Source organism: Rana temporaria, chromosome 3 (genome assembly GCF_905171775.1).
Source record: "Rana temporaria chromosome 3, aRanTem1.1, whole genome shotgun sequence".
NCBI classification, from domain to species: Eukaryota; Metazoa; Chordata; class Amphibia; order Anura; family Ranidae; genus Rana; species Rana temporaria.
In genome coordinates, this window is record NC_053491.1 from 449638629 (window position 1) to 449650057 (window position 11429).

The 11429-nt window shown below is 40.0% G+C and overlaps 1 protein-coding gene across 1 annotated transcript; it reads right to left on the minus strand.

Annotated features, from left to right (window-relative positions):
- Positions 1–1062: 1062 nt before the first annotated feature.
- On the minus strand, positions 1063–9074 carry LOC120930926 (gastrula zinc finger protein XlCGF71.1-like). The gene is made up of 2 exons (XM_040342065.1): positions 8954–9074; positions 1063–2097 (listed from the first exon to the last, which is right to left on the minus strand). Exon 2 carries the CDS (start codon positions 2049–2051, stop codon positions 1344–1346), a length of 708 nt encoding a protein of 235 aa, XP_040197999.1. The 5' UTR covers positions 2052–2097; positions 8954–9074; the 3' UTR covers positions 1063–1343.
- Positions 9075–11429: the final 2355 nt, after the last annotated feature.

Here is an 11429-nt window from a genome sequence, read left to right on the forward strand (position 1 = left end):
ATTGCCGGTGTGAACCAGGGCTAAAACATCTTTCTTTCCTTTTTAAAAACAATGGCAACATTTAAAAAAACAAAAAAAAAAATGTTTTAACAAACTTTGCCTATAGATTGCATAGAATATAATGTTTTTTTTGCAAGACAATATTGCCAAAAGAAAACCTAGTGTATACCCCAAAAACAATGTAAAGATTACTTTTTTTAGGTTAAATATTCACAGAATACACAAGCCCATTGCAGAAATATAAAAAAATGCTATGGTTTGGAACAGATATAAAAGTTCTAGATCCAAAGTGGTTAGAATTAATTTTCTGTGGCACCGTAAACATTCTCTGACTTAACACATCAATCTATTAAAAACTGCCAGATACAGTCAATTTGTGGAGGAGATTAGAAAGCAGTAAATGTGGCACCCACCAAAGTTTAACTGCAGAGGATTCATCCCAGTGAATGTGATTTAATATTCAGGGATATGATTTACCACCAGTAAATGGTACATTTACTTTTTTTTTTTAAATATCCCAAAAACCCCCCCCCCCAAAAAAAAAAAAAAAAAAAAAAAAAGATCTTTTTTTTACCTGTACCTACTGGTAAGCCAATAACAATGCTTCCCTTTAGGTACAGTGAATATCTCCTAAATTTGCATGCAGTTCAAGACATCAGCATCGCATTCGCTCTGAAGGGACGGCATAACGTGCCGTGCCTTCAGAGCTCCGTGCTGCGGCCATGACTCCCATGTGCATGCAGGGTTGCTTCATGCAAGTATGTAGTGTGTTTTACTAAAAAGGTATGATCCGACTATTTGAGTTTAATGGTATATCACAAAATGGGATTAGCAGGTAGTGTGAAACATTTTAAAAATTTGCATCATTCATGACTTGTAAACAGAGCATAGATGAGGGTGACATAACAACCTTTCCATCTAGAAAAGTTGATGTTGGAGAGGAACAAGAATGGACTTTATAGGCACCAATTGTGACATTAAAATACGTTCATTAATGCAATTTCCCACATCAATAAACGTATTTTAATGTCACAATTGGTGCCTATAAAGTCCATTCTTGTTCCTCTCCAACATCAACTTTTCAATATATGCAGGACGTGGCACTGCACTATTATAGAGACACCCACAGCTTCATCCTGTGTGTGGTGTACTTCTACTTTCTTTTTGAAACCTTTCTAAGTCCCGGGAATTAAAAGCATGATAAATATCATAAGAACATGCATTGTCTTCCAAGATTTGGAATACCCTGTTTCGCAGGATCTCGCTGGAAGAATTGTGGTGCAAGCCTATCCAGTGTAGAAGCTGTGGGTAAAGGTAGTACAGTTTTCCCCCCCATGGGTGTGTTATTCTACAGCCATCATATGATGACTTATAAAAAGAGAGATAGAGGTCGTATGTAACGAGCTGGCCTGGCTTTCTTGTTCAAGGCATTTAAATGGCTTCTCAGCTGTGTGGATCATCTGATGTTGAATAAGATTTTTGTAGTCTGCATAGCATTTGCCACATGTAGGACATTTAAATGGCTCCTCTCCTCTGTGAGTCTTCTTATGTTTAATAAGATGGGTATTTGTAGCATAGGAAATGCCACATTCCAAACACGTATACGGCTTCTCATCTTTGTGAAACCTCTGGTGTCTAGCAAGACTATACTTGAGCGTGAAGTATTTGCCACATTCTGGACATCCAAATGACTTCTGTCCCATGTGAATCTTTTCGTGTAAAGTCAAATTCTTATTGCTTCTGAAGGACTTGTCACATATTAAACATCTAAATGGCTTCTCTCCTGTGTGAATATTATGGTGGTGAACAAGAGTTGCCTTTCTTGTAAAGCACTTGCCACATTCAAAACATTTAAATGGGGTCTCTGATGGCTTCTCTGATGTGAGACTTGTCTGGTGTTCAAAGGAAATCAAGTTCTTAGTGAAGTGTTCTTCAAGTTCAGAACATGAAAATGGTTTCTCTCCAGGATTAATAATTTGGGGAACTGTATGATTTGACTTAAAAATGAAAATGTTCTCATGTTGAAAGCACTCATCTCCCTTGTGGGTCATCGTGTTCTGATGAAGACCAATTTAGAGTAACACACTTTCAGACTTCCTGTTAAGAAAATTCATATACACGGTTTAAGCATACGAACATATACACACACACACACACACACACACACACACACTAGAAAGAACATTCTGCAGTTCTAAATCATTACTCATCTATTCACAGCTCACATGGTTAGGACTGATGCCGCGTACAGACGGTCGTTTTTTGTGATGAAAAAAATGACGTTTTAAAAAAACGTAATTTAAAATGATCATGTGTGGGCAAAACGTTGTTTTAGGATTTAAAAAAAAACACACACACACACACACACATACACACACACACACACACAACAAAAAAAATTCGAACATGCTTGAATTTTTTGTGTCGTTTTTCAAAACGTCGTTTTTTGTTTCACAGAAATTGACCGTGTGTAGCAAACCAAATTAAACAGTCCAACAGTATGCGTTAAAAACAGGGGTTTAGTTGCACACATTTGCAAATACATGGGTAAGCTGCAGGGCCCGCCAAGGACCCGGGGGTTAAAGCAGGGTTCAACACTATTTTTGATCTTCAGTTGCCTATTGGGCTTCAAATGTAAACTTGCATGCCACAGAGGCTACACCGAGTAAATTTAATAACACAAAGATTACACGTACAGCATATGCCAACTGAGACCATAATTTTTAACAATCGTTAAAACATTTAATTGTTCAGCTGTCAATGGGTTTCCCCCACGACTCATAGGTTGTTAACCACTTGCCTCCCAATCCAATTCTGACACTTCTCTCCTACGTGTAAAACAATCTTTATTTTTTTTATTTTTTTTAATATAAACATTTATTTTTACACTTTCCCTTCAATTCCCCCCCCATTTTATGATCACTTGTTTTAAAAGGGCATGACAGGTCCTCTTTTTGGAAAGATCGGGGGTCTACAAGAGTACCACCCCACCAGTGCCCAGGTACCATGTGCCTCCTCCCTTCCAACCACCAAGAGGGAACCCCACCTGTGGAGCTGCAGGTGACAGGCAAGGGATGCAACCCCCTGGTCCTCCTTACCTTATGATGGCGGATGTCGGCCACGCCAGGATGGTCCCTGCCTCTGACACATTCCCGCCACAGAATTGTCTTGCCTCTGGAACCTCCATCCGCCTGTGCGACCTTTGCGACTCCCCATCAGACAAAGCCTGGTCCTCATTCAGCAAGCACAGCTGGAACGGGAAGTCACAGATACCCCCTTCCAGAAGTGACATCACCCACCATACGGCCCACCATGAGCTCTGTCGCGGCTCTCAAACAAAAATGCAAAGGGGGGGGCAGCATCTCCTCCTGAGTCTCCACTGAGAACCTGAAAACATGCCCCCAAAGCATCCCACGACACCACTTTTGGAGAGCTGGGGTGGCAACAGAAAAACATTGTGGCTGCCAGGTAACCACCCTCCAAGGCATCGCACCGCCACTAGTCCCCAGAAACCTCTGTCTCCTTCCCGGATGTACAGACTTCAGCCTCCCTGGCTGTCTTTGACCACGGTTCCTCACAGTGTCTCCTGCCGGAGGGAACACCAAAACTGTGAAGCCGGCGGGGAAGCATGCCTTCTAAATTTAGGCTGGACGGTGTTTAAGAAGGGAGGAGCCGAGGTCTCGCATAGGTGGCTGTCCTGAAAGACGATATGGGAAAAAGGGAAGGCGCCTTGTGCACAGTGCTCCAATCTGTATCTGCTGAATGTGTGCTCACATTAAAGCCTCATACACATGCTTTCCCCATATGCCAACCGCCGCACGTCGACAGAATGGCATGGGCAGGCACATTGGCGTACCTGTACATCCCGTTAAAATTTGGCACCCAGCAGGGGTGCACACCAGCCGCATGCCTCGCGAGTACGCTCACGGTAACTCGAATGTGGTCGGCACAAAGGCAGAACAGGGGGATGCCTTTGTAAACAAGGCATTCCCCTATTCTACCTAGTGACACTGTCACTGATGACTGTTCAGTGATTTGTCACTCGTAACTATGCCCCCCCTAACAGTAAGAATCACTCCCTAGTACTGACTTGACCCCTTCACAGTAATCAGTGCATTTTTATTGCACTGATCGCTGTAAAAATGACAATGGTCCCAAAAATGTGAAAAAGAAAAAGAGAAAGAAAAATAAACCATAAAACTATCCCCTATTTTGTAGATGCTATAACTTTTGCGCAAACCAATGAATAAAGGTTTTGTTCACCAAAAATATGTAGAAAAAACACGTATCGGCTTAAACTGTGGAAAACACATACATACATATACACACACACACACACACACACACACACACACACATATACACATATATATATATATATATATATATATATATATATATATATATATATACACACATATATACATATATACATATATACATACACACACACACAACTTTTTTTTTTTTTTAAGGATATTATAGCAAAATAAAATTGCATTTTTTTCAAAATTGTCGCTCTATTTTTGTTGATAGTGTTTTTTTTTTTGCGCTGTCCAGCTCGTCGTACAAATTTTTCCCATCCGATTTTCGTATGGTGTGTGCGGACCTTAACTACTAGTATATAACCTTACCCTAGGTTCACACCTATGCATTTTTCGTTTTGAAAACACATTACCAGTCCATTTAGCATTGTTTACTATGGGTCACGTTCACATCTGTATTTTTTTTGAAAGGACCAAGGACTTTATTCAATTTTTTGGTTCCATAGAATTTAATGGGTCAAAAATGTGTGTTGAAAAATGCACCTGGAATATGCAAACTGCAACCTGCATAGGTGTGAACAAGGCCTTATGAAGTAGAATATTGGCTGGAACATGTTGGCTTATGGATACTTTTTAAAGCGGAGGTCCTGCAGCAATAACATTTTTTTTATAAAAAAAATAAAATTACCATTAGATCAATTACCCCAATATAAATCGTTACTCTGTTTTCTTAAACCTCTGCAGTCCAGTATAGTTGTAAAGGATAATTTATAAAATTTGATGCCGGACGTTTCCCTTTTGCTTGTGGGCACTTGAAGCCCACAAGCACCCATTTCCTGTATGCGGTGAATGCTTCTTTCCAAGCATTCCCCGCTCGATCCCGCGCATGCTCATTGTTGATAGCGCACCTGTTGTGATGGCAACACAAGGAATACTGAAACACCCTTGTCACGTCGCCACTCCCTGTTTCTAAATCTCAGGAGATTTCGCTGGGTGTCCACACTGAATCTTGGAAAAGAGGACGCTCATCTCCCATGATGCAGTGCGGCACCTGGGGAATACAGGATATACGTCAACTCCCATTGGAGAGAAAGACCGGATGTTCTCCTAAAAACATAAATATAAAAAGTTATTTAAATATGAAATAATTGAATGTCAATGGCATACCTATGCAGTATAACGAATGCGATCAGATATCGTTTAAAATGTGGGTGGAACTCCGATTTAAGAACAATTAAATTTACATGCCATTGTGGGTCCAACAGGTTAAGGCGAGCACACACTCAGCACTTGGGAGGTACAGATTGGTGTTTTGTACATGAGTTGGTGTACTTTTAGTTTTTTTATCCATTTTTTTTTTTTTTACGTACAAGTTCAGCTGAACTTGCACACATTTCAAACCAGAATTTCAGGAGGACTTTGGGGGTGATTTGAGAGACATCTGTGCTGATTTCTGCACAGATGTCTATTGAAAATCACCCCCGAAGTTGTCAAAAGTAGCACAGGAACTACTTTTGGGAATCGGTGCAGCGCCGCAAAGTTGGTGTCGCACCGATTCAGACAGTGCCGTTGCTGGTAATAGGCTCCGATTTGGCAAGTCAAATAAGCCCAATGTGAACGTAGGTTAAAGCCTCGTACACACGATCAGATTTTCAGACAACCGTTCTTCTGTTTTTTTGTGGCATGCTAGTCTCATGTCCAAAGTGAAGAGGTTACTGACATACGAAAATTCTTGTATGACAGAATACAACATCAGAAGTAATGTGTTGAATAGTTTTGTATGTATTCTTTCATTTCTGAGCATGCGTAGTCTCGCTCTTACGTTTTTTTTCCCCGGACAAAAACCGTACTAATTAAATGCATGTACGACAAAAATGTTATAGTCTGCACATCTAGCTTTTGTCGGACGAATTTTTTTTTTTAACATACATAAATTTTACTTCCAATTTTCGTATCATGTGTAGGGGCCTTCGAGGTCAACTTGCTAAACCAGCTGAATTCACTTGGGGGGGAAATAAAAGCTATCCACATTGGCCTGAACTGCATCCAGGAGGAAAGGTGGCACACTCGTTTCCTTATGGGGACTGCATCTAACCGCTTGCCGACCAGCCGCCGTCAATACACAAGGGCAGGTCGGCACAATCCCGCAGCTGTACGTCGGTTCCTTTAAGCGGTATAGCAGGCGCACACCCAGTTAATATGACCGCCGGCCACGAGAGGCAGAACAGGGACACACACATCTCTGTTCTGAGAGGAGAGAGATTGGGAGGTCCTACAAGCCAATAACCACAATCTCTCATCTCCTATAGTCAGTCTCACCCCCCCCCCCACAGTTAGAACACACACACATGGAACACAGTTACCCCTTGATCACCCCCTAGTGTTAACCCCTTCCCTGCCAGTGGCATTTAGACAGTAATCAGTGCATTTTTATAGCACCGATTGCTGTATAAATGTAAAAAGTGTCCGATGTGTCCGCCATAATGTCGCATTCTCAATAAAAATCTCAAATCACCGCCATTACAAGTAAAACGATACCGGACTGCGGAGGTTTAAGAAAACAGAAAGAGTAACAATTTATATTGGGGTAATTAATCTAAATGGTAAAAAAAAATAATAATCGCAGCGGGACCTCCGCTTTAAAAAGTATCCATAAACCAAACATGTCGCAGACAATATTCTACTCACTAAGGCCTGGTTCACACCTATGCAGGTTGCACAATCCAGGTGCATTTTGCATTTTTCAATACACATTTTTGACCCATTAAATTCTATGGAACTAAAAAATAAAATTGTCATAAATCTATCCCCTTTTTTGTAGACCTATCAATATAGACTTTGTGATTTTTATTACTAAAAATATGTAGAAGAATACATATCGGCCTAAAACGAGGAATTTTTTTTTTTAGCTTTTAAAAGAATTTATAATAATTGGGGACATTTATTACAGCAAAAAGTACAAAATATTTAGTTTTTCAAAATTTTCGCTATTTTTTTGTTTATAGCACAAAAAAATAAAAACCGCAGAGATGATCAAATGCCACCAAAAGAAAGCTTGATTTGTGAAAAAAAGGGGAGGAGGAGATCAATTTTGTTTGGGTACAACGTTACACGACCGTGCACAGTGCCATATCGCAAACAATGGCCTGGTCATTGAGAAGCCAAATCTTCCAGGGCTGAAGTGGTTAAAATATGGGACTCATTCCCACCACAATGTGATTTGACAGTTGAAAGACAGAGAAAAAAAATAAAATTAAAATTTGCATGACAAGCCGCACCCTATTAAACACTAGTGCCTCACATTTAGGCCCCTTTCACATGGGGCGGATCAGTAATGATCCGCCCCGTGAACCTCCGCTTGCTCAGCGGGGATCGCTCCGTTGATCCCCGCTGAGCCGGCGGATGACAGGGCGGTCCCCGCCCTGTGCAGGGACAGCCCTGTCTTTTCTCCGCTCTCCCCTATGGGGGGGGTGGAAATCGGATGAACACGTCCCCGATAGACCAATGGAAAAGTAGGCTTTTCCTCTGTCACACTTTGGCGGATCGGAGCGGATGTCAGCGGGCATGTCACCGCTGACATTCGCGGCTCCATAGAGGAGCACAGAGCGCCTGTTCAGGTCCGCATAAAAAACTGGCAGGTGGACCTGAACGGGCCGACCATGTGAAAGAGCCCTTAATGTATTGTTCATGATAACAGGTTGATGTAAATCAGTGTTAGCTAATAAAAGGATGAGCTCTGGCGGGTTTGCAAGCTGCATGTGCAGAGCCCGCCAGGAAGCCGACACTGCACAGCACCAATATCAACCAGTGAGACATTGTCCCGATGCGCCGCTGCAGAGATGGGGAAATGTCTCACCGCTTGCGATTAGCGATGTGCAGTGGCGACTTCCTGGCGGGCGCTGCATGTGCGGCTTGCGAACACGCCTGAGCTCATCCTTTAAAAAGGCTAACATATATACTTATCAGGAGATAAACAAAATCAGATTACACTGGCATTATGGTCAAACAAAAAGACTAATAGGTATGATTTAATAATACTGACAATATAATTTGTTACAATCTAATGTTATAATATTGGTGAAATATCATTTGTTAAAAATGATACATTGTATAATATATAGAGCAAGTATAAAATGGTTATCCAGATATTACCACTGGAGTTGATATGATGCATAGCCAAGTTAAACATTGGAATAATAACTGATCATGGGTTTACTGAGTATACATTTTACTTCCTATTTTAGGACCTATTCACACAGGGACATGGTGCAAGTTCCTTTGCAATTCAGTGCAGTTTGGCAATCCATGCATTTAAAATTGGGCTGCAAATTGCACCAAATCATGCAAGAAGTAGTGCACTACTTTTTAAAAATGCACCACACCAAATCAATGCACTGCAGTACCATGCAATCTGATGCAGGCAAATGCACTGCATTTGTAATGTATTTAACAATGTATTGCCACCCAGATCACAAAGAAAGCACTTTTGAACAAAGTGAAGCAAACACACATGGATCACAACTTTCCAGCATTGTGTTCTGGTGTGAACAGGCTTTTTTTTTTTAACCATTACGATTAAACTGAACCATAAAATGCTTTAAAATAATCTCTGCTGCCAGAATATCAGTCAGTTCTATATAAAAGCACATACAAACATATCACCTGTACAATGTGTTCAATTCACCTACCTGCAATGAAGTTGTATAAGGATTCCTCAGTATCTCCTTGTCCAAGCAGTTTTTGTAACTGCCTAAGCCAGTGGTTCTCCACTCCTGTCCTCAGGACCCACTAACAAGCCAGGTTTGAAAGTTAATTGAAATACATGACAGGTGATATAATTTGCTGCTCAGTGATTGCAGTATTCTAGTCTGCATCTCCACAAGGGAATCCTTAAAATCTAGCCTGATAGTGGGTCCCAAGGACAGGAGTTGAGAACCATTGGCCTAATCTCTCTCTCTCTCTCTCTCTCTCTCACGCTATAAACAAAAAAAGAGGGCAAATTCAAAAAAAAAAAAAATTCTTTCCGCTATAAAAAATAGCCCCCCCCCCAAAAAAAAATCTTCATCAGTTTAGGCCGATATGTATTGTACATATTTTTGGTAAAAAAATTGCAATCAGCACATATTGATTGGTTTGTGCAAAAGTTATCACATCTACAAAATAGGGAATAGATTTATGGCATTTTTATTATTATTATTATTTTATTTTTTTAATAGCAATGGCGGCGATCCAAGTGTCACCAGCAACTCTGGCCAAATGCGGTACTGCACACCCCATTAGCTTGAATTCGGCTCGTTTTGCAAGAGAACACACGCAAACCGAGTCTTTCAAAATGCTTGTTAACCACGTTACTGGAAAACCAAGGTTCCACTGTATATATATATATATATATATATATATATATATATATATATATATATATATATATATATATATATATATATAAATAAAGGATACAGCAATGTAAAATTGGCCTTCAAAATTACAGTTTTAATCAGACATTCTATAGCTAATCATTCTATTTGTATACCAGAATAACTTCTGTTTTACCTATGCAGATAATTGGTTTGGTGTATGTACAGTAAGTGATATAATTTGAGGAAGTGTAGATGCACACTGTTTTTGCACTTTGTTTTTTGCCTTTAAAATTATGTGACAAAGGATAAGTGAGAGGAAATTTCTATAAAGTGAGGAGAAATAACATCTTAGACAGTTTTTACCATAACAGGTGCATTAGTGTCCTTTACATTCATATTTATTTTAGTACATATATACTTAAAGGTGTTTGCTTTACAAGAAGTCCTTTGTATTCCATTACACTTGTATAATACATTTTTGGTACATATATTAATAATGGTTAAACTATTGCCACCCATACTATATCCAAAAGATGATTACAACATGCCGGGAGGGCGTCCATGGAGGTGCTACCATCTTCGCGCTGCCCGTGCAACCCCTGCAGCATAGGGCAGCGCACTCTGTGATCGTCGAGTCCTTTGGACATCGGCTGACCACAGATCGGGGTAAGGGCCAATCACAGCATCCCTTTACATTTTGATCAGCTGCCAACCAATGACAGCTGATCACAGAATGTAAGCACAACTCATGCTAGTGCATTACCATGTGTTGTGAGGCACTGCAAAGCATGTGCATTGGAGCTTTGTATCCTTGATGCACTAAAGGTACCATTTAATGTTAGTTAACCAGTGTTGTTGTAACATGCACCTTAAAGTGTGTCTTACCGCAATCCACTGCACTGATAAGGTGTGAATGGGCGTTTATTGTTAGTATGTGTGCTGCAGTTATCTCATAAGTATATATGTTCTGTTATCAAGAGGTTTAAAACACTTCCCATGAACATTACAGCCCCTTAGGAGTAACATTCAAAACAACTTTTCTACATTTTATATATTTCTACATTCACACATCTAAAATTACTTTTCTAAATCCTATAAAATCCTTTTTTTAAATGTCTGGAATTAAAAACAAAAAACATGTCAAGTACTTATGTAGCGCTACCCCCGGAGGAGCCGCTGGTTAGATTTGGGACGGCATAATTATGTTACCTCTGTGATGTGTCTAGGGGTGATGATGGTGGTGAGAGCAGTGATGGAATGTCCAGACCGTTGGTTGACGTTTTCAATGCTTTTATTTCTGGTCCAACACGACCAACAGTCAACTCGAAGTAGATAGAATAGGTTGGTGAAAAGAATAAAAAATGTATACAAAGTGTTAACCAAAAAACATAAAACAAACCACAACCTAACGTGATTAGTTATGAGTAATGTATGTATACCAAAAACAGAGTAGGTGAAATAGCAATCTGTTAATAACCAAAAATAAATGAATAAGAATCCAAGGATGTGACATTAACACAAATAAGGTATAGGTGAATAAAAATGTCCATAAAACAGTTCCAAATAGGAGTGAGAAATGAATCCAAAAATCTTCTTATAGTGGGTCTTGTAATATTAGGGATTAAACCTCCTTCCACCAAGTGAGCACCTGAGTGAGAGAGATGTAGTCGCCTTACCAGACACAAATAGCCAGATTCAGGTAGTGTTATGCCGGCGTATCAGTAGATACGCCGTCGTAACATTTAGAGTTGAAAATATGTTTATTGGAATTTTAACATATTAAACATGAACAACATGAGGTGTCACA